Genomic DNA, 27,267 nt, shown 5'->3' on the forward strand with positions numbered 1-27,267 from the left:
AGACTCACTGCTGTGAAAACATCATTATCTTACAATTACAAAAAATACATGCACATTTGTTATGGAACCTGTAATATTAAAACTACATCATCATATGACCTAATATTTTATTCTTTTCAGTACAAGTCTTACAATAACTTGTTCACTCGTTAATTTAATGCCATTCAAGTATGAAGGTAAATGTTTTCTGGGGTGTTACAGTAGAAAAACACCCATGTTTCAGAGGTGCTTATTGCACCCATCATCGGGGAAAATAAGTAAGCCGTGCATTGAAAAGCAGTCAAAGATAAGGAACAGGCCACACAAGGTCGAAACTTGGCCAGACAAATGGATCAAGGCAGAGGATAGACAGAGCAAGGGAGCCATTGAAGGACCTGGGCCACCCCATCCTAGCCAAAGGGGGCAGAAAAGCACGAGCTTCCTACATTATTTCACGGAAGGGATGAGAGTCTTCCATAACCAGCTCAGGCACAGGTCATCTTCCACATTCACTTTGTTAGGGTGTAGTTGATCATCTGGTCCAGGTATCAATATTTTGTGGACAGGATGCCAGGACATCAGTAATTGATCAAGGAGTCCACTGAGATCAAAACACAACTAGACAACATGAACAAAATGGATGCTGTCCATCTAAGCTAGTCTTACAAGCCTCTTATCTACTCCTTGAAGGAATGAAGTCTCTGCCAGTAAAGCATCAAATGTCCACCCCTCCCTGCAATTGGCTCATTCATAACACCCCCCCCCCCCCCCCCCATAGATTCCATCAATCTGGCCGAAGTTCGTCTGAATGTAGCTTACTCATCACCCTGATACTGGAGTCAGGACGAACCTCTGAATCACCAGTCAACTTTGTGAAACATCCCATAAGTCACTCAACTTCATACTCTCAACAGTGAAACCTGAAATTTACGGTTATGAATATTATTAGTTTTGTACCCTTGGAGAAAAATTTCCTTAATTTTCTTTATTCAGGGGAGCCAGGAGGAGGTACAGTAGCAGATCCCTTCTGCTCAGAAAACCTGGATAATATTCAGTGATCCCTTTCCTTTAGAATTGTGTCTAAGCCCTTCTGTTTACGATCTGTTTAAGAGGGCCTCAAAGCGTTTCGCTTCATCTTCTCCAAATAGGGGTTCCCTCTGATCGGAAAACTTTGGTATACGAAAGGGTGAATCCGTTCCAGGAGACCTCGCGCCTTTAAAATGCTCTGACAAATACTCTGGACGGTTTCTTTGGAAACTCAAACTGCAAGAAGAAACATAAATCATTTGCATGCAAAATTTCTAAATTCAGCAGTATTTCCTGCAACTGCGCTATAATGTAATTTATGTTGTGTACCCCTTAAATATGCTTTGTGAACAGAACATAATGATAATATTCATGTTTGGCATCACTGACATCTCTATTTATGTGGAAGGCCACCATTGTTTAATTTCCAATGAATTAGTTGTCTTTAGTTGTGATTATTGTGATCACTAATGTTTGTTCTGTTATTTCAAAAATTACTTCCCAGTCTCCAGAAGTACTCTGCTCTATGCATTTACTTACAATATTACTTAACTTGTTTAACTCATTTTCTCCATCACAGTTATAGATACATTAATACAAATGGGTTTATGATGCATATGTTGTACATATCATAAATATTTGCTGTGTTTATGATGATTGTGGTGATGATTATTTTCTCAGCAAAGTAATTATTTGACCATATTGCACTTCATTTGTACACAATGTTCTAGTTTTGTCACAAAACACTGTATGATGGAACTGTCTGCTATTAAGTCCAGAAACAAACTAAAGAATATTTTCAAACACTCTGTAATGTTCGCATAACCTGTACTGTATGACAACAGGGGATTTAAAGTCCCTAAATTATCAGGCTTCCAGTCAGCCAGAATCCTCAAAAAGATATTCACTTTACAAAAGAAAATTGTTAAGATTATTGGCTGGTGTAAAACCTAGGAATTCATGTAGAAGTCTATTTAAGAGATTAGAAATCTTACCTCTTCCATGTGAACACATATTCTCATTAATGAACTTTATTGTAAATAACCAAGAACGCTTTCAAACTAATTCTGCTGTACACCATGTCAACACAAGGAATAAAAATCAGCTTCATGGACCAATTGCCAACCTCTCATGCTTTCAGAATAGTGCATATTATGCAGGAATCAAAATTTTCAACAGTCTACCATCAAATCTCGCAAGTCTTGTAAATAAAAAGGAACAATTTAAAACAGCATTGAAAAGATACTTAATTACACACTCCTTTTACTCTGTCGATGAATTCCTAATGTCTACAAGTAAGTCGTAATTTATCCTTTGTTTGTATTTTTGTGACATTTATATGACTTGTATTTGTATAACATGTATTGTATTATTATGACTTATTCTACATCCAATTGTCATCTGACTAACTTATGGATCCATGGAATGTAATAAAGATGTATGTATGTATGTATGTATGTAATGATTTAGAGTTACACACAGCCAGGTGGTATGCGTAGTTACTGAGGCATGTGACTCACAAAGGCTAAGACACATCAGTAAAAATACATCCTAATGCCTTTCAAATATTTCTACCGAATTGCCTTAAGATATTATCGTGATCTACCTGGAGGTTTTCATTGCAGCATCTGTAGCCCTCAATCCAGTTCTCACATTAAGTCTGTTTTCTAAAGCTTTGAATCTGCTGGCAAAGTACTCATTCATTCTGATTTCAATTTTGCGCTCAGCATCAGCAAAAAACTGTTGAATTACGTTCTCCTGCAACAAAATATATTAAGCTGGTAAAACAAGTCTATTAATCTATAGCAGTATTAAACATGGTGTACAGATGCTGTTGTTCTAGATGCAAACGATAAGATGTTTTAGAAGCTAACTTTATTAAACAATTTTTGGGAATGACATTCTATTTTACCAACATGAAAACTGACAACAGAGCAACATAATTAAATGTATTCTGTCATTAGACAATCCATTATCGATATGGTGTACACAGTTATTTATTTAGTGTTCTGTCTGACGACAGGTCCATATGAACAGGATCCTTCCATCCTTTTCTCGGACTGGGACCTGTTCATATACGTTCTTGGCAGATGATCCAGAAGTGGTTTGCCATTGCCTTCTTCTGTGTGTGAATGGAGTAATTGCTGGGATGCCACGGAGGAAAACTCCGTGTTGCCTAGACCACGGCCTTGCCCAACATAAGTTATAAATTCGGGCACCGCCGGGAATCGAACCCGAGACCCCAGGATTACAAGGCCAGCATTCTAACCGCTAGACCACCGTGGCGGTCTGTACACAGTATCTGCCTGCAATAAAATAGCAGGACCACCTACGGCACCGAACCTGTACTTCAGACTGTTAAATACAATAAGGAGACGAGAGACAGAAGTACATCAGAACATAATTTAGCTTCACATATAAAATGCTCAGCCTTCACATACGAGAATATGAGTGATTCAGATTCCTGTGTGTGAGATGGTATGTATGAATGTATGAAAGCCCTGTTTTCTGAGCATGAACAGCATCACAGCACTGATCACACCACCAATGAACAGGTGGTGAGTGACGTGTAGACAATTAACAGGATTGTGATGGAAAACAGCTTAAAGACTGCTCACGAAAGACTCCACAGCGGAGTCAATGGATGGATCCTAGTCATGAAACCTGAATGTGACTTATATCTTAACTGCGTCATGTTTGTGTTTAATCAATATAATAATTCATTCACCGTCCATACACAAACTTAAAATGTTGTTAAAATTTACTTAAAATTACATAAAATTACAACATTTTTTAGAATTAGATCTTGATACATTTCACATTTGACGACATGTTTCGGTGTATTACACCATCATCAGGTCAATCAATTTAAAAACTGTTTTAAAAGCTGTTGTACATCCTGCTCCGCGTATATTGATACGTTTGACTGTTTTGATTTCTTCCTTTTAATGCTTGGATGTTTATATCGGACGTACAACGCATCACTTACAACCCGATATAAACATCCAAGCATTAAAAGGAAGAAATCAAAACAGTCAAACGTATCAATATACGCGGAGCAGGATGTACAACAGCTTTTAAAACAGTTTTTAAATTGATTGACCTGATGATGGTGTAATACACCGAAACATGTCGTCAAATGTGAAATGTATCAAGATCTAATTCTAAAAAATGTTGTAATTTTATGTAATTTTAAGTAAATTTTAACAACATTTTAAGTTTGTGTATGGACGGTGAATGAATTATTATACTGAATGTGACTGTGTGCCTGTACCTGTCCTTTAGAGTATTATATTAAATTAGTCATAATGAGAATAGCTCAGTGAATTTTCATTTTAAGTCCTCTGTATGGAGGCACAAGTCCCAAGTTTCACTGAAGACATGGGATACGAAAAATGTTTTTTGATGAGACAAGAATGTTGCAAAACTAATGTGTCTAAATACCTAAGAAATATATCAATTTAGAAGAGGAAGAAGAAGAAGAAGAAGAAGAAGAGGATGAGGTATAATAAACACTAACAGATATGGTAAACGCAAGTATGATGGCAGCATTGATATGGGATGATACGTCAGGCATTCTACTTGCAGAGGGGACCAGTAAAGAAGATAAAACATAAGGTTTAAGATACAGTATAAATGACACAAGACAATGGCAGAAGGTAAGATGACAGACAGGAAAACTTGAAAACCCCTTTATATCCCAACATCAGGATGTGGGCTGACTACTTCGATGGATTCTACTTGTTATTTGTTTTCTCACATACTTAAATGTGGAAACATTTAAAACATTTAAGAGGTACAGTTACATAACGGTTGCTGTAGATTCTGAATTCTAAAAATTCAATCTTATTCAGTTTTAATCTTTCACTGTTAAAACATCAAGCTGTCACTGAAAGTTATGATCAAAGTAAACAAACAAGTTCTTTCTACTTTCTCTCTTTCCATGAAAGTAATCAAACCTGTGCATCACCCTTAAGAGTTCTTGTACCTGTTGTGATACCCAATGATGTACGTCCTGCACAGTCTTGGACAGGCCATTAGAAACACCTAAGACTTGTTCCAGTGAAACTTTTTCATTTAAAACTTCTTCATCACCCTTAAGTGCCAGAGCTTCCCTCACATCTTCTTTATCTGCCTTCGTTGTCTTCAATGTTCCAATCTGTTCCAAAATTCCCTACAATAAATAGGTAAAACATTCAGTTAAAACATTACATGGACACGAAACTCTGTGTAAACTTAAAGTGAATACTAAAAACACATTTTCTGTCTTATACAGATTGACTTTTGGAGTGAAGAAATAACTTTACTTGCTTGTAAACTCCCTCACCTTAATTTATTTCATTCCGAGTTTTAACGTATCAATAGGACTCTGAGAACTCATCGCACCTCTGAGTTATTTCAGTTCCTGCACTTTCCTTCATTTTCATGGTACCTAAGTACGAACGATTGAGAGCAGTAACATGTGACAGGAGGGTGGTACGCGATGAAGTGTAACACCGTACAAAAATATTTACATAATAGAATATTTATAGTTTAAATGCGTCATGTTTGTGTTTTAAAATTCAAATATATAATATAATTCAAGTCTATACACAAACTGTTTCACAGAATAATGAAAAACAAAACATAAGATGCAAATAATAAGAAGATCAACGGAACACCTACTATAATAATCTACAAAACAAATATAATAAATGAAAAACTTGCATTAAAAATATAGAGTAGTTTTAAAGATAAAAAAACCCTGAAGATGACGCTATGCATTGAAACATGTAGTAGTATATAGCGCAATACTGTAACATCGTAATAACGATGAATAGCGCAAAATATCAATATTAATTTTAAATTTTAACATCAATAATTTAAAGTTTGTGTATAGACTTGAATTATATTATATATTTGAATAGAATATTATTCTGATTATTCTGTATGCCTGTGTTTTCTGGACCTTGTTCATGGCATTCACATTCACATGCCATCTTATAATGTTTTTTGTCATTCATTATCATTTTCTAACATTGATATAACCTGATCGCTGGTGCTTACACACTTGTAGTTATTCTGACTTACCTTGTCCAATGATTGAGATTAGCTCATTCTAACGGACCCCACAGAGCAAGTGCCCTACCTACATACAAACACCTGTAGGCTAGGTCAGACTCAGTCCTCAATACGTAGTGTGATTTAATATCATCAGATGGCGGATAAGTTTAAAAAAAATTGCAATACAGATTTTTCAATTTCATTAACTGCATTTCCGTTATAAAAATAAGTGTACTTAAACCATGAAATAAAGTGAGTCTTCACGCCCTGTTTTATATAATCTGTCGAGAGCAAACTAAAGCCAACGCAAGCACAAATACACATGGGTATGTGAGCAAAGGCTTGCTCATTTACCCTCTCTCAAATTAACTTAGCCACAAGATGGCTGGTTCATGTTATAGATGTGAAGTGTTTGATTTCGTTTAATACAATGAAGCATAACTGTAATGTGGACCATAGTATACCTGCCCTCTGTGTATGTATTATCATCATCTTAGTCAACACCATATCCTTGATCACACAACAAATAATAGAGCACATGATTAAAAGATCACACAAGTCACATACCACATTATGGTCTTGTTCTTCGCTAAAGCCATCCACAAGCTTGGTTAAAATCATGCCTAAGTTATCTATTCTGTCTTCTATCTCCTCAACCTTCTTGAATAGTTCATAGATGAGAGGAGGCATCTAGAGGAAACGAAAATGGATACACTAGGATCAAAATGTCAAATAAAACCTTTAAATATTGAATGATTTGGAAACTGTAATCTTCACATTGTAGTATAAAGGAATTTATTTTGGAAGAAACTTGAAAAAAAGATGAACAAAATATAAATGTTAATACTCAGATTACCAAGATATTTCAGAGGGAAGGAACTAAAGGTTAGTAAAGATGTCAAGCAGGGGGAAGCATGAACATTGGAAGCAACTGAGGAGGAACATATGCTGTGAAGAGGCAGAGATGAAGACTCTTGGTTGTCATCTGACCGACCTAAAGTAGAAGCATCTTTGGAGTAATACGAATTATGATTTTTCTACATTCATTGCAAGTATACAATTTACAGGCTAAATGAAAAGAATTTTAGGAGTTAAACTTAGGAAAAGCACCAAATTTCATGTTCCAAAACATTCACATTAAATAAGATATGCATGTTGATTTTCATTCAAACTTAGTGGGGGAAAAAACAAGCTTCGATGTAGTCGACTCACCCTCTCAGTCAGTTTTGGACGTAATTTGTTAGTATTCTTTATTTCCAATACATACATTTCATTTCCCTGTATTCAGTTATATTTACACTTGGGTGTCAGATATTCTGACAGCTTTTCTTTAACCAACAATCCCTTAGATGTTATTATTATTTATTATTAGTGTTCTGTCTGACGACAGGTCCATATGAACAGGATCCTTCCATCCTTTTCTCGGACTGGGACCTGTTCATATACGTTCTTGGCAGATGATCCAGAAGTGGTTTGCCATTGCCTTCTTCTGTGTGTGAATGGAGTAATTGTTGGGATGCCACGGAGGAAAACTCCGTGTTGCCTAGACCACGGCCTTGCCCAACACAAGTTATAAATTCAGGCACCGCCGGGAATCGAACCCGAGACCCCAGGATTACAAGGCCAGCGTTCTAACCGCTAGACCACCGATGTTATACTGGTAAATAATGACGACAAAAATGTGTGAACAATGTTGCATGTTCCAAGCACTGCTGCCAAGTGCATTAATGTTACAATCATTGACAATGATAGTTACTTCCACATAATTTTATCACAGTATCTTTCCATGAGCCAGGGTTACTATCAACATCAACATGATCATTATTATTGTTGTCGCTATGGACATTACTTATCAGACTCAAATACATTACTCTGAAAACATTGACTGATATAACACTGTGAAAAATAGCATGCTAAGTTGCACAAACAAGCACTAGTGCCAACTGTATGAAACTTTACTTATATTCTATCATCTTATACAGACAGATCCAATCAGATGAAGTTGTTTCATTCAAAAATTTGTGAACTGCTGTATGAAAGGGAAACAAACGAAACACTAAAGCCTTAAAAAATGCAGAGAGGAAAGCAGCATTTAAGCACTCTTTTCCATTCAGTATGGTATATGGCTTACCTCTACATCAACATTCTCCCCTCCGGTGGCCATCTTTTTTCAAATAAATTTCTTGATTGAGCGATATATCTCTGAAAGCAAACCAATGTTTACAATGCAAACAACAGCTTCTTTACAACTACTTAAAATGCAAAGAGGATGTACAGCCTTTGACACAACTTACTTTCTAAAAGCAGTATCTTTCAGATGCTATTTGTTTGTAGACTAAGATCTTCCTGCTCTTTGTACACTTGTTTATGTCACAAGTTAGCTGTTGCTATGATACAAAACAACAACATTATTAAACGGTTGAAGTACATCATTGTTTCACAAAACAATCTCTTTGTTACCATAGCAAAAATGATTTGAACAATAAACAAATAGTAAGTTTAATGCACGTGAAACTAATCACACTCTATTCTAACAAAATGACATGATAGATCTTTGTAAATTGTGGCAAGACTCCTGTCATATAGCTGCAAACTTCACTGTATTTGGTGTGGATGAGTTCACCAGCCCTGGGAGAATGATATGCACTATCATGTTCCAACACTATCTGTAGCAGAGATAGGAAATTCTGCATAAGAGCAGCTACACTTTCTTTACTGGCTCTGATCACTGCAGTAAAAATTTCTTGTCGTAGTTCCTTTGCTGTGCGAGAATTGTTTTTGTAAATTGTGTCTTGCACAAAGCCCCACAAGACAATCACATGTGTTCAGATCTTGAGAGTAATGTGGCTGACTACCCATACCAAAACCATTCAGGAAAAATGATTACTCAATATTCTGTTGACAAAATGATCATTGACCATGACAACAATTCATTCACATTATGTTCTAAAATTGTGTCTCCAGAATTCATACCCATTCCTTGGAGAATAGAGGAAAATCTTCTTGGAGGACACAGTGATAACAATCAGTGGCCATATTATCGCCAAAGAAATTGATGACATAACGCACTACAGACCCTGAATTTTGGGGATATAACAACGTCTCCATAGTGTTATGCTGATGTTCACTGTCCCACACAAGCATATTCTGGTTATTCACTTTGCCAATTACCAGTTTCTTGATGATGAAGTGTCAATGAAGAACATCTAAGTCATTACAGAAGTCAACTTCCCTGGCTTATCGGCCAAATGGAGGGTTTGCTGCAGTCTAATTCTGTATGGACAAAGCTTCACGTCTCAAATTATTCTGTATGACATCAATGCTCCCAAGCTGAGTTGTTTTGAAAACGTTTTACAGATTTTCCAGAACTCTGTGTCAGTGCATGGTGATCAGGGTTAATGTTATATGGTGTTCTGACAGGCATCTTATCAACAACAGAGAGCTTATTATACATCACACTCCAAGTTACTTCAAACTTAAGCAATTATGTTTCTATTGCACACATACTTCGTGCTTTCATGCACTCAAATTTCACACTGAATTGTGATAGCATCAAGAAACTGGTAAAAAATTATACAAAAGAACACATTCCTCCATTATGTACACCATCTTTAATCTTGCTTCATCAGTATGTTTTGCAATGTGTAATGATGATGAAACTGAGTTTATAATATCAAGTATACATGTTAATTATTTCTGCATAATGTTAAAAACACAATTCCTTCAAATAACTAAAAATCTTTAATCTTTTACCCTAAATAAATTTAAGATATCAATATAATTTATCTGAATGCAGGATGCTGTGTGTCAAGTATTGGATAAAATGAAGAGTACAGAGTACTGAAAACAAATTAAAGGGGATAAATTATAGATCTCAGTTAAAGGGGTTCAAGTCAGACAATTTGATCAACCTTCCATATCAGAAACACTGACACTCTGAAACCAAATAATTTTTCCTTTCATTCAGTAAGGAAATATGGAATAAATATGAGTAGTACTTCACAGAACAATAAATGATTCTTGCCCCATAAAAGAAAACTGTTAGAATTATGGCTAGTTATGAGACCAGGGATTTTGCATCTTTATTTGAATACATATTTTACCCGTGGACTTTGCTTAGGTGAGATCAGTGTATTTTGAATATGCACTTGTCTGTAGGTTTTGTATTCTTATGATTTTATCATACCCTAATGTCCTCGTGAGTAACTTATGAATCCACATATTTTATATTAATAATTAGGTTCATATTGTTATCGTTACGAGCAATACTTTACCTTTGAATCAAGGTTTTGTAACTAGAGCTCCTGTTCTCGTCCACAATCTTCAGATGCAGAATCAACAATGTGGTCTGTTTCATCTTATGTTTGGTTATTGTTTGCTTCAGAAACAATTACCTGTATCATAGCAACATCGATTTTGAACTATAAATAAATAAAGCAAGAAAAGTTGTTCCATGCCACATGATATTTATTACAATTAATTCATATATTTGTGTTTTGCTACTGGTGTTGCCAAGGGAGCAATTTCTTTACAATATTTTTACAAGGCAAAAATAGGCATATTTATTATTTTATATTTGAAGCAAATTATAATAGTGGTGTATTAACCGTAGAATATAGAAAAAATTTACTAGGTATTAAATTGTGGCAGAAAGGCGAAAATTATAATTCTACATTGCATCTTAGAACATTTTCAATTGCACACCACCTTCCAACATAACCTCAACACTTTTGTGTTGTATTATTCAAGTTGCTTCTAAATGCAATAAATAGTCGATTTAAGGAAGATTAATGCTCATTAGACCTGCAATTAAGTATGTTCAATTATACTTTTCGTTATATTTATTTCTATAAATGAGAGAGAAATTTACCTCCACTAGATGAAACCCAAGAAGAACCAATATCATGCTGAGATGCTGGTCCTACTAGTAGATATTTCTTACGTTTATGACCTATCAGTTGGGGCAGTTACAGGGATTACTTAAAATGCATGCACCATGCATCGTGAATGTGAGTTGATCTCAAATCACATCATCATTCTAATTTTAATGAATATATAAACTGATTCAGAAGTTGTTTGTGGTAAAGATATATGGAAAGGCACTTATAGCCATGATGATGCTTTCCATAGTTTGACACAGAAGACTGTGGTTTACCTGCAGTATTTACATAGCAGGAGTGAGAACAATAGCATGGATATTGATAATATCTTCCTGATCACCAACCTGCTTATTCCCAGTTTGCAGTCATAGCTGATGTAAATACAAGGCTTGTTGCTACAGCAGCTGTTGATGATGAGTTCATACTGCCACCAGATGCCCCTGATGTTGAGATCAGTTATGATTGTGATTATGACACACTAGCTCCACCACTACCATCACCACCACTACATTGTATTACACATGAGCGTGTTATTGTGAGACTTGTTTTTGATGGTGGCAGTTACTTAAAATTGGCTATTGAATGATCAGCAATGTCCCCATCATTATTATGAGTTTATTTCATATCCTGATAGTTGTGACTTATATATATTTACACTTTAGTTTAGGTTAGTTACTAGTTACAAGAGAATTCCTTGTATTACACCTGCCACTGAGAAGTTGCCTTTAATTCTATTATCCCTCATGATGTGTAAAGTGTAACCAGCATTCACACTTAATGCACAAAGGAATAACTTTTTATTAGATTCGGATCCAATAACCATATTATTAGAGTATTTACTTCCTATGTATGAAATGATCTTTACATTGCTGCCTGTCCATTAATATTTTGTGTGTATATTTATTTTGTTGTCCCACGATTTTTGATACACAAGCCACGAGATAACTGGCGCACTGTCACTAAAATATAATTAATGTGATAATAAAGTCTTTTATATAATTTTATAACATTGCACACTGCAAGATCCTGGTGTGTTTCATGTCAGAAATTAAGATCTGTGTGTTGAACTATTGTCCACTCTCCTTAACCATGACTCAGAGCAATTCATATCCTATACTGACATCGTTGTGCCTAAATTATAAGTTTATAAAGAATATGGGATAAAATTAATAATCACCACTTGAACAACATCCAATGCTACAGTTTCATCTCTTTCTTTTGTAGTTTGCCATTATTCCAGTTACCAGTCTATGAATCTGTAATTCCTTTTTGAATTACTACATACTACAATCTGAATTGTTACTCACGCAAATCAATGTTCTTCTACACACTGAAGTTAATAATTTGTCAAACTCATAAAATATTACCACTTTTAAGAAGTACAGTCCGACTGCAGTAGCCACGCGGTCTGAGGCACGATCTTCGTGCGCCTGGCCGCAAAAACCTAGAAGACCGTAATCTTCACACTCACTGCAGTGAAAACCTCAAATGTTACACAGAAGAATCCTGGTAATCAAGTTCACTGACATCCATTGTACTCACTGAACTATTCTGGCTTTAAAATGACAAAGTACACAATAGAAAGAACATGAGTATGCATTCTTTTAGACTGCTCAATTAATATTTGATTATAGGATGAAATCATTCATTTTACAGCCAGAATTTATCATCCAGTCTTGCTCCATACATGTAATAATTACTTAAGGAAACCCTCTTACAAATTATCTTACAATTATGAAGAATTTGTCCACATTTGTTATGGAACCTGCAACAGTAAAACAAAAATATCATATGACTAATATTTTATTGTTTTCAGTATAAGCCTAACAACAACATTCATTTGTAAATTTAACACCATTTAAATATGAACATGAATGTCTTCTGGGATGTTGCAGTATGAACCCTCTTAGAAACACACCCATGTTTCAGAGGTGCTTACTGCAACCATCATCAGGGGCAATGAGTAAGCTGCACATGGAAAAGCATTTGAAGATAAGAAAGACCAGGCCAGACAAATGGATCAAGGCAGAGGATAGACAGAGCAAGGGAGCCATTGAAGGACCTGGGCCACCCCATCCTAGCCAAAGGGGGCAGAAAAGCACGAGCTTCCTACATTATTTCACGGAAGGGATGAAAGTCTTCCATAACCAGCTCAGGCCGAGGTTATCTTCCATGTTCATGAATCTCAGTGCCCTCCATGGTCATCTGGTCCATGTATCGGGATTTGGTGGACAGGATGCCAGGACATCAGTATATGATCACAGAGGCCAATGAAAACAAGACACAACTAGACAACACGAACAAGAAGGATGTTCTCCACCTAAGCCAGTCTTAGAAGCATCTTATCCACGCCTTAAAGGAATGATATCTTGGCCAGTAAGGCACCACTTGTCCACCCCTTCCCTCAATTTGCTTATCCCTATCATCCCTGCACAGTCCATCCATCTGACAAAAATTCATCGCAATGCAGTTTACTCATCACCCCGATAGTGGAGTCAGGAAGCACCTCTAAATTGCCAGTCAACATCAGTCAACTTTATACTGTCAACAGTGAAACTTGAAATTTTACAACTTTATGAGGTTTTTAATTCATGGAAGCCTGGAGGAGGTGATGCAGCAGTTGCCTTCTGTTCAGAAAAGCTAGATGATACTAAACCCATCCCTTCCTTTTAGGAAGGCCTCAAACATTTTAAACTGATCCGTTCTGTTTAGAGGCGGTTAGATCGTTGCAGGTGGCCTTTTCCCTTTAGGAGCCGGACCCGGTGTTTGGGCCCTTCTGCTTAATCTTGTTTGCGTGTGACTGGGATGATGCTTTCCAATTTGAGTTTGTGTCCGAGATGTCTTCTGTTTAGGAAGCCGTGATGGAGTGGATCCCTTTTGTTTAAGAGTGGCTTCAAGAATTTCACCAGAACCCATCTGTTTAGGAATGCGTCTCTGAGCAGGTCCCTTCGGTCTAGGAGTGTCTGGATGAATTTTAGCAGATCCAGTACGTTTAGGAATGCGTGTCGGAATGGATCTCTTCTGTTTAGGTGGGTGTGCATGCATTTCAACAGATCCCACTGGTTCTTGAAAGAGTCTTTGCACAGCTCCTTTTTGTTTAAGAGGGCCTACACGTGTGTGAGCAGATTTTGGAGAGCCTATTTGATGAGAGACTGGTGTTGATGCTGCTGCGAGAGGTGCACGTCTTGCAGGAGTCAAGAAATATCCCGCTTCAGGTGATACAGGTCTAATGGGAGATACTGGAGGAGAAAATGTTGGTACTTGTGGGTAAAATTCTACCAGTGATGTTCTGATTCTGTCGTGTCCTTTACCAAACATTCTGTCTTGGTATATTCTTCCAGCAATGCCAGGCATATAACCTATTACTGGAGAACTCTGCAGCGGTGAGTACGTCTCTTCCGTTGTGGTGAGCATATGAGCATCACGGTGGCGGTCTCGTTCCTCCTGTAATCTGTAAGAAGCAATAGAATTTATTGTTAAGTAAATGTCTGAGGTAAGCTGTATTTCCCAGAAATGTGCTATAATACACAGAATGTTGAGTATCCCTTAAATATATTTTCTGAGCTGTAATAAATATTCAGCTATATATTCAAATTAACATGTGTCTGTATTAAGTCTCGCTCTAAATTTTGATACAAATATTAAACAGATGATCTTCCTTATATCACATTCCCATTGCTTAAAATGTGAAAAGAATCTTGGAACAGCTGATTTTATTGTAAATTTATGAGTTAGAATGCTGCATAACCAGGCAGTTAACTATGATTCGAATTAGATGTGAAAAAAGTTGTCAGTGGAACCATGGTTCCGGAGAATTTGCCGTAAATACGTCTATACGGAAAGCAATTTTACATATTGGCTTTATTCTAAATATTTCCTTTATACATGCTTTACAATTGAGATAAGTTTGATTAAACATTGCTTATTTAAATTGAATTAGTTACGCTTAAGATGGGTCTGTGGTAGATGAATGTAATGTAAAGAAATGTAATTAAATGTTTTATAGGTAACAACAATGCCGAGTAAACAGATGACGTTTTCTAGGTAACAAAAATGCTTGAATGCTTAACTTGAATTAGTTATGCTTAAGATGGGTCTGTGGTAGATGAATGTAATGTTTATTTATTTTATTTAGTGTTCTGTCTGACGACAGGTCCATATGAACAGGATCCTTCCATCCTTTTCTCGGACTGGGACCTGTTCATATACGTTCTTGGCAGATGATCCAGAAGTGGTTTGCCATTGCCTTCTTCTGTGTGTGAATGGAGTAATTGTTGGGATGCCACGGAGGAAAACTCCGTGTTGCCTAGACCACGGCCTTGCCCAACACAAGTTATAAATTCGGGCACCGCCGGGAATCGAACCCGAGACCCCAGGATTACAAGTAATGTAATGTAAAGTAATGTATTTTAGTGTAATGTAATGTAACGTTTCCTAGGTAACAACAATGCTAAGTAAACAGATGACGTTTCCTAGGTAATATAACAATGGATGCAAGCTGACCATTGTTGTCAGTCCATATTTACACATTGTTGATATAGATCTTACACGTTTTCCAGGGGTAACAACAATGCCGAGTAAACACGACGTTCCCTAGGTAACCATTGTTGTCAATTTGTTGATACGGATCTTACACATTTTCGTTCCACGTTTTCCTTTCACTTTTTTACCGAATGACCCTTCCGTAAAGACGTATTTACGTTAAAAAAAGGGAGATAGAGAGAGACAAGACAAGATTTAATATCAGAACTGTGATAATCTGGGGTGAACACAGAAGAACTTTACACTTTCAAAATGATACAGAAAACAAATCCAGTGTATATAGAACTTTACACCTACACCAGTCGACAGACAACTCCCAGTTACGCACACACCTCACAAAGTCAATATTTTCTCCGTGATTCATGGCAGATGTCGAGACAATAATCCAACTTATCCAAAACTTTGTGCAGTATGTCCCTAGGGACAGAAGCTATGGCAGTTATGATTCACTACCTCAGCTCTGGCAAAGACTGCGGCAGATGTGGGAAAAACACTTTTCCTTACGTGCAGCCCTACAAGTGAAGTCACACAAAGACTAGACCGGCGATCTCAAGGTAAGAGTCAAGATGCTTTCCACGAAAAAAGAAGGGGCCATAAATCTGTTACTTTGACATGCCACAAAACAATTTCACTTTTGGCATATCTTTCAAGCTGGAGGTTGACATGAGAATTTTCTCCCAAACATGGACATTATGCCAATTCATTTTACCACTGATGTGGAAAGTTGTCTTATCATTAGAAATGAGCCACGACAACAAATTGTCATTTCCAATCCTGGCCAGTGTCTTGTGGCAGAATTTATAAAGTACAGCCAATTCTTATGGTTTCAGAGCTTGGACTAATTGAAGTTTATATTTTTTTTAGTAAACACACATTTTGGAGGTTATTGCTTGTGGTAGCTGCAACTCATGACTAACTTGGTACATTGATTTTTCAGTCTGCAGTTCAATAACTCATAGATAGTAACCAGGACTTGCCCTTGCAAGTACATCCTTTCTGGCAACATTTCTTGTACCAGATGTAAATAGATACTCATCTGAGTGGTTCCATGTGAAATCGTGTTTGAAATGTATGACGCACGGCTGTTACAGATTCTTTCTTCACTTTTGCAGAACACATTGATCACTCTGCTGTGGGATAGCCATTTTCAAAAATAGTGTCATCTGGCAGAGGCGCAACAATCACCCGCATCATTTGAAACAAAACGCCGAGAGATTTCCTACTGACTGGTATGGATGTGAAGTTCTAAGTATGCAGAATTTGTTGTCTACATAATTTTGAAAGTGCTAAGTTCTTTTGTGCTCACACTGTATATTCATTCACTAGCCTAATTCTAAAACTTACGTCTTATCTTGTGTGCGAAGTTCTTGGAGCTTATGTGCTGCGTTGTCTATGGGTGACAGATGTTCGTAAGGTTGGAATCTGTGCTCCTTGATGTTCTTCACAGCTTCACTCTCAAATGAAAAGTTGGGATCCCTGGCCAAGTAGAGTGGTAGAAATTAAGTTAATGACATTTACAACTAATGGAAACTGAGGATTAAGCCGTAGACCTAAGCATAAATGAGGATTTATATCTTTTTTTTTTATATCTTAATTGCAGTTTACCGTCTCTTAATATCGGACACACAACACATCAATTACAACCCGATATAAAACATCCAAGTACAACCTCCAAATCAAAAGGAAGAGACAAAAAACTTAAAATTAAACAAATTAAAATAATCAATAAACGCAACGCAAAATGTACAACAGTTTTTAAAATATATTAAAATTGATAGACCTGATGATGATGTGATACACATTGAAACATGTCGTCGATACAAAAAATGTAACAAGATGCAGTGTCTACTGAGAATGTTATAATTTTAAATAATTTTAAACAACATTATTTTAAGTTTGTATATAGACGGAAAATAAAAATATTGTATCAATAAATGAGGATGTAATTTGGTTTTAGTATTTTTTTGCTAAGATGCTTGGAGATATTACTTTCAACTTCTGAAATCCCCAAATACATTGAAACTGATGTGTTGTTGTTGTTGCCATTAAAGGTAGAATTCTGTAAGACTGGAATGTTCTTTTTAGAGATAAAATGGTTATGGTGTGTGGAAATGGACTTACTGACTCTCAGGATAGGGTCCTGTAGCAAGATGTTGTGAGCATGGTTATGAAAGTGCTGGTGGTAGCATAGCTACTGGTAGGGCCTCCCTAGCCAGATTGGTCAAGGGGGAGAGGTCAGACTAAAGACAGGTACCCTGGTCCTCCAGGTTGGGGGTTGGTCACAAGGCTAACAACCTTGCACCTTAAAAAGGAAGATGTTTTGAAACCTCGATCAAAGCCACAGACAGACGGACCTAACAGAGCAGTGGAGGATAGGACCGAATTAAAGAGAATTGAGGAGGCCATGGACCGAATACGGACCAGAGAGCCATAGAAGAAGAAGAAGAATAGTTATGAAAGTATGGGTCCATGTATGGTGGGGAATTTTCCGTCTTGCTGGGAGGTTATCAGTTCTTAAGGACTCTGCTCTACTGGTTTACTTACTAACTAAACAGATGGCTGAAGGTTCATCACCGAATTAACCAAACCCTGTCCTGTTCCAACAAAATCCAGTCTCCTTCACCTCCTTACTTACTTACACCATTATTTAATTTGTTTAACTCATTTTCTCCATCACATTTACAGATATATTAACAGAAATTGGTTTATAATGCATATTTTGCTTGTTGTTAATATCTCACAGTTTCCTAGTTGTATTTATGATGACTTTATCTTTCATCTAGTAGCAATGTAATTAACTGTCCATATGATAACAACCCCACCTCATTTCTACATATTGTTGTCCATACTTTCAAACACTGTGAAGTATTCATGTAACCCATACTATATAACAAAACAGAATTTAAAGCTCCAAATTATAAGGCTTCCACCCAGTCAGAATCCTTGATTCAATGGTTTAGTGATATACAAAGCCAGCTGATATGCATGGTTGCTGTGACTCATGAAGGCTAAGAGACACCATTAAAAATACATCCTAATACTCTTCTAATAGTTTAGTAGTTATATTCCTAACAAATTGCTCTTAAATATTATCTTGATATACCTGAAAGATTTTATTTTGCTCTCTGCAACCCTCATTTCCTTTGTTAGGTTGGCTGCTGCCACGAGTCTTTCTTCTAAAACTGTGAATCTGATGTCAACAAATTCTTTCAATTTGTTCTTAAACTGACGCTTGGCCTCAGGAAGATACTGTTTGATTTTAGTCTCCTGCAATGAAACATTTTACGGTGGCAGAGCAATTTTAGTAAATATGAGAACACTATAAAGCATACAGTACAAATGTTATTTTCTAGTGCCAAACCACAAGACATTTTAGCTGCTAAATTTATTAATTATACTTTATTTTACTTTGACTAAAAGTGACAACAAAGAAACATAATTTAATGGATTCTGATATAATACAATCCATTTCATGATATTCTAAGAAAGATTTAGGTTCGGTTCCCTCACATCAACGTAAGAAAAGGAAGTTTCAACAGAAATCATTCTACACTTGCTGTTGCTAACAATCAGGTTTTACATAACTTAAAGTTTCTGTGTGTAAATGACTCAATAATTAATGAGCACCTTATCAAATCAATAGAATGACATATCCTTTTTAGTTCCAGTTATCTAGAAGTTAGAGTCCACCTTCGGTTCAATTTTGTTTATGCGGGGCCGTGTAAATGCAGTAATAAAAAAATTGGGTGCCATAAGGGATGGGAAGTTTCTGGACTACCTGAAGAAGGGGAGACAATGGTAAACACAACATCTCCCCGCGATGAAATAAGTCACCAGCTATGATGGTCAGATTGAACCTACGATGTAGTCTGTTCCATTACGACTAAATCCCCTCATAACATATGTTTAGTTTCATATACAACACGCTGAGCCCTGAAACGGAGGGATCTGATTTAGAATCTCCTGCGTGAGAATGTATGAAGGCACTGCTTTCAGAGCACAAATGGCATCACAACACTCATCAGATCTCCAATGAACGTGCAGATGATGAACAGGTATTATGATGGAAAGCAGCTCAAAGAGTGGTCAAGAAAGACTCCACAGTGGAGTCAAATGATGGACACTGACGGTCATGAGACCTGTCTGTGTGTCTGTACCTGTGCTTCAGAGAATTATACGTAATGAGAAAAGCTCAGCGAATCTTCATTTTGGAGTCTTCTGTACAGAGTCAGAAGTCACAATGAAACTGTGTACGAGTATTACAGCAACAGGAGAAATCAATGCTGGTGACGTACGAACGTTATAAATTACTGCACCTACATATCTAAGGAATATCTAAATTTGGTATAAGAAGAGCAGTTGCAAACATAAGTATGATGACACGGTGGATATGGGATGGTGTGGTAGATGATCGGCACACAAAGGCGACAAGTAAAGAAGACAAAAGAAAGTTTAAGATACGGTCTAGATGACACATGGCAATGGTAGATGGTAAGATGAGAGAAAGGAAAACTTGACAACCCCCTTTAAAACCTAACTTCAGGATGTGGTCTGACTACTATGATGGATTCAGCTTGTTATTTCTGTTTACAGATACATAAAGGTGGAAGCACTTCACAGAACTTAAAGAGGTACAGTTACATAATAAATATCCTAGAGATTGCTGTCTTCTGAGTTGTTGCGCCGTGTAGTCTGGTCGATGTTAACCAACGTTTCAGAGTTCATACTGCCTCCATCATCAGGGCGATGAGTATGAAGATTTCTGTCTTCTGGGTTGTTGCGCTGTGTAGTCTGGTCGATGTTAACCAACGTTTCAGAGGTCATACTGCCTCCATCATGACCTCTGAAACATTGGTTAATATCGACCAGACTACACAGCGCAACAACCCAGAAGACAGCAATGTTTATACTCACCGCTGTGAAAACCTCAAATTTTACAAATATCCTAGACTTTGAATTCTAAAAATCCAACCTTATTTATTTTTAATTGTTCACTGTCAAGATATAATGAAAGTTAAGGTGAAAGCAGCCAAACAAGTTCCTTCTATTTTGTCTAAGTCCTTGAACACCATTTTCATAATAAACTTCTCTGTAATCAAAAATATTAAATATGTGTGTCATCCTGATCTTTAACAATACCTGTTGTGACAGTTTTTGAAGGACCCCATCCAAATCTCTGCATGCGCCATCAGAAAAATTGTTGAATTGTTCCTGTGAAGTTTTTTCTTCCAATAATTCATCATTAGCCTTTTGTGCCAGAGCATTTCTCACTTCTTCTTTATCTGCCTTCATCATATTCAATGCGTCTAACTCTGCGAGCCCATTCTAAATTAGATAGGTGAAGCAATAAGTGAATATGATTAAATGACCACCAAAGTGTGTGTAAACTTACAGTAAACACAGGTAGCCCTCGATTTACGCTGGGGATGCGTTCCTGGACGAACCGGCGTAAATTGAAAACTCTTTTATAATGTAAATCAATGGGAAGTCAATGACATGCGTTCCCAGCACCCAAACATTGACAAGTAATATAATGGCATTACATATAAAGCTCTGAATAACGTAAATAAAATAAAGGGAATTTAAAAAATATATTTTATACGCTTACAATCGGCATTGACTGTGATTCTTTCATGTGATTGATGTGTACAGTCATCTCTGCTGTTAAGCGATAGTTGCATTAATGTAAGACTCGGACCCATAAGAAATCGCGTAGTAAAAATAGTCCTTTGAAAGTTTAAAGCGCCAGGAATTAAACTGCATAAGTGCAAACTCGCATATGCAAAAGTTTGCATTTCACAAACAGCTTTTAAAGATTCATCGATCTCATTGGAGCAAATTCGCGTTAACGAAACTTACGTAATTGCAGAGATGACTGTACATATAATTTTTATTCAAAATCAGCGATGTAAGAATTACGATTTAGTATAAGAATCAGTATGAGAAATATTGTAAAACGTTATAAATAAAAGTAATTTTTTTTCACTTTTTGACTTGCTGGTTTCAAAATCGGCGTTATTCTGAATCGGCGCAAATCGAGGGCTACCTGTATTAATACCACAGTCCCTGTCTAGTACAGATCGGTATCTATATCTATATATATATATATATATATATATATATATATATATATATATATATTAAAAAAAAACTTGCTTCCTTACTACCTCACTTTATTGCAAATATTCAAAACTGAAGTAACACATGCAGGGTCACTTTTCAAACATTCTCGTATGTATGTGCTTTGGTAGAAGTTTAGATTTTGAAGTGGTTAACTGAGTCACTGTATCATTCTACAAAAATATTTACGTAACAGAATATTATTCCATTCCTGACCTGTCACTTTCAGAAACATTCATGTTTTTAAAGAGATTTTTAATGATATTTGTTAAATTACGGACCAATATCTTTGTGACTGTTGATACAGTGCTTTTATAGTTCTTACATAATTTTCTCGTATTATCAGAGTGTTAAGAGTTAAATATTTCCTGAATGTTTCTATTCTCTTGAAAATAAATGGAAACTGGGAATCCATGAACTGATTGAAAGATAGGACTGGAAAGGATGAACGTCTGTCTCATTTTATACGGACAGATAAAAATGAGAATTGTGACAGCTAATTAACATTTTAAATTGTGCATATCGGTATGTTTCATACTATAAGATTATTCTAAATCCAAACATCAATCCGACTAACTCTTGGTGTTTGTGAAACACTTCTCAAACTGGTTACTAGCATGAACATGATAAATATAAATCTGTACTTAAACCATGAAATAAAATGACTGAATGTCATATGTCCCGTAATCTGTCAACAACATCCCTGGAGCTTACACATGCACAAATACACGTGCGTATGACTACGCATGCTCACTGACATTAATCCCAAAAGGCTGGTTTATGGTGTAGACATGAAGTATTAGAAATGTATTAAATTAACTGTCACATGGGCCATAATTTACCTGCACCTTGTGTATGTAGTTCTTAAAATCTAAGTCTAAACCTTGTAACTTCTCAGACAAACAATAATATACGACACAAATAACATACATTTATAACTTGATACTCTTTTGCACGGCCAGTCGTAACCTTGTATAAAATCATGTATAATTTGTCTATGCTCTCTTCTACCATATCAAGTTTATGGAGTAGTTCACCCACGACAGCAAATCTCTGAAAAAAAGAGAAATTGGATAGAGTCAAATGGAATTTACAGGCTGCAATAAAAAGAATTTTAGTAATTAAACAATACATTATCACATAACCCCACTTAATGGTGGTAGGGCTTGAGTACCTCAGTGACCCCAAGAGCTACTGGTAGGGCCTCCCTAGCCAGATTGGTTGAGGGGGAGAGGTCAGATTAAGACAGGTACCCTGGTCCTCCAGGTTGGGGGTTGGTCGCAAGGCTAACAACCTTGCACCGCAAAAAGGAAGATGTTTCGAAACCTCGATCAAAGCCTCAGACAGACGGACCTAACAATAGGACCGAATAGAAGAGGAGAATTGAGGAGGCCATGGACCGAATACGGACCGGAGCCATAGAAGAAGCTTATCACATAAATTAACAAAATTTTGTACAAACATGATAAATGATTAGGTGAACCACGAAATTTGATGCTCCCAGACAGTCAGATAAGATAAGCACATTTAATTTAATTAAAATTAGTGGAAGAAAATCAGAGCAGTTAAGTCACCCTGTCCACCAGTCTTTAAGTTAATTTGCTAGTACTGTTCATATCTAATGGCATATATACTTAAAATATGTACAATTTATTCCTCTCTACTTATTTACTGATATTTGCACCTTAATGCAGGATATTCTTGTAGCATTTCTTTTACCAACATTACCTTACATGTGACACTAGTAAATAATGAACACTGTAAAACGTGTGAGCAGTACTGCATGTTCTAAACAGTAGTCCTGCATATGATTTATGGTTATTATCATTACCACTATTTATTACTTTCACAGCATGTGTCTATGAGCCACAGCCAGCCTCGCCGCAAAGGCTCATCATCATCAATGTATCATCATTATTGTTGTTTTTTACATTACTCATGAACTTTAAATACAAGGGTTTGGAAACTGCCTGGAAAATGGCACGCAAAGTTGCGTGAGCAAGCGTCAGTGCCAACTGTATGAAATTCTACTTACATTCAATTATCCTACACACACACGTCCAATCAGACAAAGTTGTGAATTTGTGAACTGCTTTATGAAAAGGAAGCAAACTCGAAAACAACGGCTTAAAAAATGCAGGAAGGAAATTTGCACTTAAATACTCTTTTCTCCACTCTGTCCAGGTGTTTGGGTGAAACCTGTGTTTACAGCTCTTCGGACTTCCTGTCACAACTTACTCGGTGGTTTTCTATTGTTTTATCATTAACATGAGCTAACTGACACTTCCCCTACCTCATCATAATCTGATCCTGAGCTGCTTGTATCATATTCTGCTTCCATCAAACGCTGTAATTGTTTTTGACGTTTTGAAAGGCGGGGAGGAAGGTTTGCCCTTAAATTCCTTTCCCTTATCGTCTTCAATTTTTTCCTTTGTTGACCAACCTGGCGATATGCATCTAAGACCTCGCCCTGAAATTGAAAGAATATGTTTAATTTAATTACACAGCAGTATCTTCAATACAGGCCTAAAGCAATCATTCGTGGCACATTGCAGTTTTTGTAGACTGTGTAAATGTGTTTTTTTATCAGCATCCTGCGTAGAAAAGCAAAAATTGTGAAAAACTTAATCTCAACAGGAAATGAAATTGTTTTTAACAAATCCTGGTCTTATCTCTTTTATATGAGACCTCCCTGACTGACTTTATTTTGCTAATGAAGACCTATGATGTGGTGAAGCCATGTAAGTTCTGATATTCAAAATATCTTCAGTACAAATTAAATAGCTTAATTTTATTTTAAAATCTTTCAAAAATGTACATGTGTCCTTTCAAACATGTCAACATATTTTTATTGTACTGATACCGTTTAACATATTACCTGGATAGAACAGTTGCTGTGGAATAAACTAACATTTGTACCAATGAATCGGAAACATTTTTGGGTACTTGTGGGTTATCGGGACACATCGCTTTAAAAATAGGTTAGGTTAGGTGTCATTTATTGAAATAAAATATAATAACTTTCAAGTATATGTCATTTATCCACACATATTAACCTAACCTATTTTTAAAGCTATGTGTCCCGATAACCCACGAGTACCCATTTTTGTAACTGGCAATTTTTGCTACTAACCAAGAAATGAAATGATAATAATTTACACTGAGTCATGAAAATAAATTTGGGTATATTATATAGTTTATGAATTTATACCAAAAGATTATCCATTCTCATATTCAATTTTAGGAGTCTAGAAAGGAAAGAAATGCCACATATATGAAATATCACAGAAACTTTAAACAAAACTGGTAAACTTCAGGATTATTAACTTAAAAGACTTCCAGTCTGATTCAGATACTTTTAATAAAATTGTATCTACAGGCATGAGTTGAGAAACAGCATCGAAAACTAACCTCAAGATTCTCTTGCCGACTTCTTGGCCCTCACAGAAATATGACATTTACTTAAAATGAATAACAGCACAGTGTATTATTTGCAAAGGACAATTAAATAAATACTGCTAAACAAAAGAATGAAACTAAATAAAACAAAGTTCCTAGACACTGTCTATACTGAAGTGTCATGTGCCAGAAAAAATCAGGATATGATCAGATGTGCTGATATCACACAATGAGCCAAGTATGATGGAGATGAATTCTTTTAACACTGACATTGCTTCTTGACAGCAGCTTTGATACGCTCACTGCCATCAATTTCATAGCAGATTTCCACACCAGTATGAGCTTAACTGATGAAGAGAGCTTTCTCTCTGAATTTTTCCATAAGAAACTCAAATCTTACCTAATTTGTTTGAACTTTCTAAGAATTTCTAGTGGAATTAGAAAAATAAAGACACACTGATGTACATTGTACTGAATGTTTCTACATTTTAATTTTGAACATGTAAACATGAGTCTGAAAAACAGCCATTTGTTTCCACATAGATGATTTATGGAGACTAGAAGTAGAATTTTGGCATGTCTCATAATCATGTGTAAAGATTTTATAAGACTTACAAACTTGAGACTTGAGAAACTTGCTGCCAGTTTACAATGACAAGTACGACACAGTAAAAAGACAACATTACCACGCAGTATGGTATACGGCTTACCTCTGGTGATGTAACAGCCAACTTTGGAAATGACATATCAAAACTAGTCTCTCCGCTGGTCATCTTTTCCAAATAAATTTCTTGACTGTATGATATATCTCTGAAAGCAAACCAATCTTTACAATGCAAACAGCATCTAACTTAGAACTTAAAATGCAAAGAGGATGTACAGCCTTTGACACAACTTACTTTGTAAAAGCAGTATCTTTCAGATGCAATTTGTTTGTGAACTAAGATCTTCCTGCTCTCTGCACATTTGTTTATGTCACAAGTTAGCTGTTGCTATGATACAAACAACAACATAATTAAACAGTTGAAGTACCTCACTGTTACACAAAATAATCTCTTCGTTACCACAGCAACAATGAATCTGAATAATAAATAAATGCATATCAAATTGGCCAGTCCTCACCATAAAAACAAACTGCATGACATGTTGTTGTTGCTTCTTGGCTCTACAACCCGGTTGTGGGTTTTCGCCGCCTCCTGTGCCAGACGCTTCTTAGTCTTGAAGCGTGCATTTATGAACAGTGAGTGACCAGCCCACTGACTCCGCACAATTTCTAATCAATCCTGATTTAACTGCCAGACATGTTATTTCTTTCTAAATTCTGATGAAAACTGCTGTTTGAAACATGCCAATATCAATGTACCAGGTCATCCGAGTAGAGCAGTTTCTTTACTGTCATTGGTCACTGCTGTGCAAATTTCTTGTTGCAAATTGTTTTTTGTAAATTTTGGCTTGCAGAAAGCCCCATAAGAAACAATCACATAGTTTGAGATCGTAAGACTAACATGACAGACTACCCACATCAAAACGATTCAGGAAAATGATTAGACAACACTGTTGAACAAAATTCTCATTGACCATTTCCAACACAGCATTCAGTGTGTGGCAAAGGCCCATCCTGATCAAAAATTGTTTCTCCGGCAATGATACAAATTCATTTGAAGAAATTCTACTTGGATGACACTCAGATAACAATCACAAAAGTCTCATTACAAAAAAGAAAATTCCCAAAAACTCCACTCGCTGAAGAACGCCTTAAATATTTGTTACAACGAATAGCACAGTGAAGGCCAGAATGTCTTGGCTTCAGAAGCAAAAAAAATAATTACTTCAGATGAATCATACTAATAAAGACTGTTAAATTATAGAATCAATCTTTCATATCAGGAACAACACTCGGAAATGAAATTATTTAGCCTATTTCGACTCCGTGATTAATATGCAATAATTTTGAGAGGGAATCCATGCAACAATAAAATTATACTTGCTTTACAAAGAAAAATTGTTGGAGTTATGGCTGATGCCAAGACCATAAATTCATGTAGAAGCCTAATTATGAGAAAAAAGATTTTGCGTCATTATTCGAAGACATATTTTCACCAGTGAACATTATTTAGGTGAAATCTTCGTATTTAGAACATATACTTGTCTATGTTGTTTTGTATTTTTACGATTGAACCACATCCTATTGTCATTCTGACTAACTTCTGGATCCACGGAATCTATATTAATATGTGTTTGTTCACATTAACCTTTTCAATGATCACAACTTTTTCTA

At 36.2% G+C, this 27,267-nt stretch overlaps 2 protein-coding genes and 1 long non-coding RNA gene across 8 annotated transcripts in view; 1 reads left to right on the forward strand and 2 right to left on the reverse strand.

Annotated features, from left to right (window-relative positions):
* Nucleotides 1–90: 90 nt before the first annotated feature.
* Nucleotides 91–11,385, reverse strand: LOC147873782 (uncharacterized). 2 transcript variants are annotated; one of them, XM_087349719.1, is made up of 8 exons: nucleotides 11,273–11,385; nucleotides 10,323–10,442; nucleotides 8,343–8,435; nucleotides 8,180–8,250; nucleotides 6,616–6,738; nucleotides 4,994–5,179; nucleotides 2,612–2,763; nucleotides 91–1,242 (listed from the first exon to the last, which is right to left on the reverse strand). In XM_087349719.1, the coding sequence occupies exons 4-8, from the start codon at nucleotides 8,210–8,212 to the stop codon at nucleotides 1,074–1,076; spliced, it is 663 nt and encodes a 220-aa protein (XP_087205845.1). In that variant the 5' UTR covers nucleotides 8,213–8,250; nucleotides 8,343–8,435; nucleotides 10,323–10,442; nucleotides 11,273–11,385; the 3' UTR covers nucleotides 91–1,073. The 2 variants fall into 2 exon arrangements, with proteins under 2 accessions (XP_087205845.1, XP_087205844.1); XM_087349718.1 differs by lacking the exon at nucleotides 8,343–8,435 and having other exon boundaries at nucleotides 11,273–11,384.
* A 1,330-nt stretch (nucleotides 11,386–12,715) lies between these two features.
* Nucleotides 12,716–27,267, reverse strand: part of LOC110835561 (uncharacterized) — a 28,215-nt gene continuing 13,663 nt past the window's right edge. For 2 of the 5 annotated variants that reach the window (XM_087349703.1, XM_087349704.1), the window contains 8 exons: nucleotides 25,889–25,981; nucleotides 25,700–25,799; nucleotides 23,884–24,060; nucleotides 22,521–22,643; nucleotides 20,610–20,795; nucleotides 18,574–18,737; nucleotides 16,815–16,946; nucleotides 12,716–14,379 (listed from right to left, as the gene is read on the reverse strand). In XM_087349703.1, coding sequence (XP_087205829.1) covers nucleotides 13,647–14,379; nucleotides 16,815–16,946; nucleotides 18,574–18,737; nucleotides 20,610–20,795; nucleotides 22,521–22,643; nucleotides 23,884–24,060; nucleotides 25,700–25,762 — 1,578 coding nt within the window. In that variant the 5' untranslated portion in view covers nucleotides 25,763–25,799; nucleotides 25,889–25,981 and the 3' untranslated portion in view covers nucleotides 12,716–13,646. Of the gene's footprint in view, nucleotides 14,380–16,814; nucleotides 16,947–18,573; nucleotides 18,738–20,609; nucleotides 20,796–22,520; nucleotides 22,644–23,883; nucleotides 24,061–25,699; nucleotides 25,816–25,888; nucleotides 27,260–27,267 lie in introns of those variants that run through there. The other 3 variants (XM_087349706.1, XM_087349705.1, XM_087349707.1) reach the window with 2 other exon arrangements.
* Nucleotides 14,375–17,421, forward strand: LOC147873783 (uncharacterized). The gene is made up of 2 exons (XR_015535339.1): nucleotides 14,375–16,024; nucleotides 16,583–17,421. It is a non-coding gene; the product is annotated as an uncharacterized LOC147873783 (long non-coding RNA).

The sequence above is a fragment of the Zootermopsis nevadensis genome, unplaced genomic scaffold (assembly GCF_977971745.1).
Source record: "Zootermopsis nevadensis isolate Lab colony 2312 unplaced genomic scaffold, Znev_1.0 Znev_ptg000016l, whole genome shotgun sequence".
NCBI classification, from domain to species: Eukaryota; Metazoa; Arthropoda; class Insecta; order Blattodea; family Termopsidae; genus Zootermopsis; species Zootermopsis nevadensis.

Excerpts from the sequence above, each read along its gene's own strand:
- LOC147873782 (XM_087349719.1), bottom strand. The coding sequence starts at position 8,212 with ATGGCCACCGGAGGGGAGAATGTTGATGTAGAG. Across the intron at positions 6,739-8,179 it reads GGGAGAATGTTGATGTAGAG|ATGCCTCCTCTCATCTATGA; the intron begins GTAAGCCATATA and ends CGTTTCCTCTAG. Across the intron at positions 2,764-4,993 it reads ATCATTGGGTATCACAACAG|GAGAACGTAATTCAACAGTT; the intron begins GTACAAGAACTC and ends ATTTTGTTGCAG.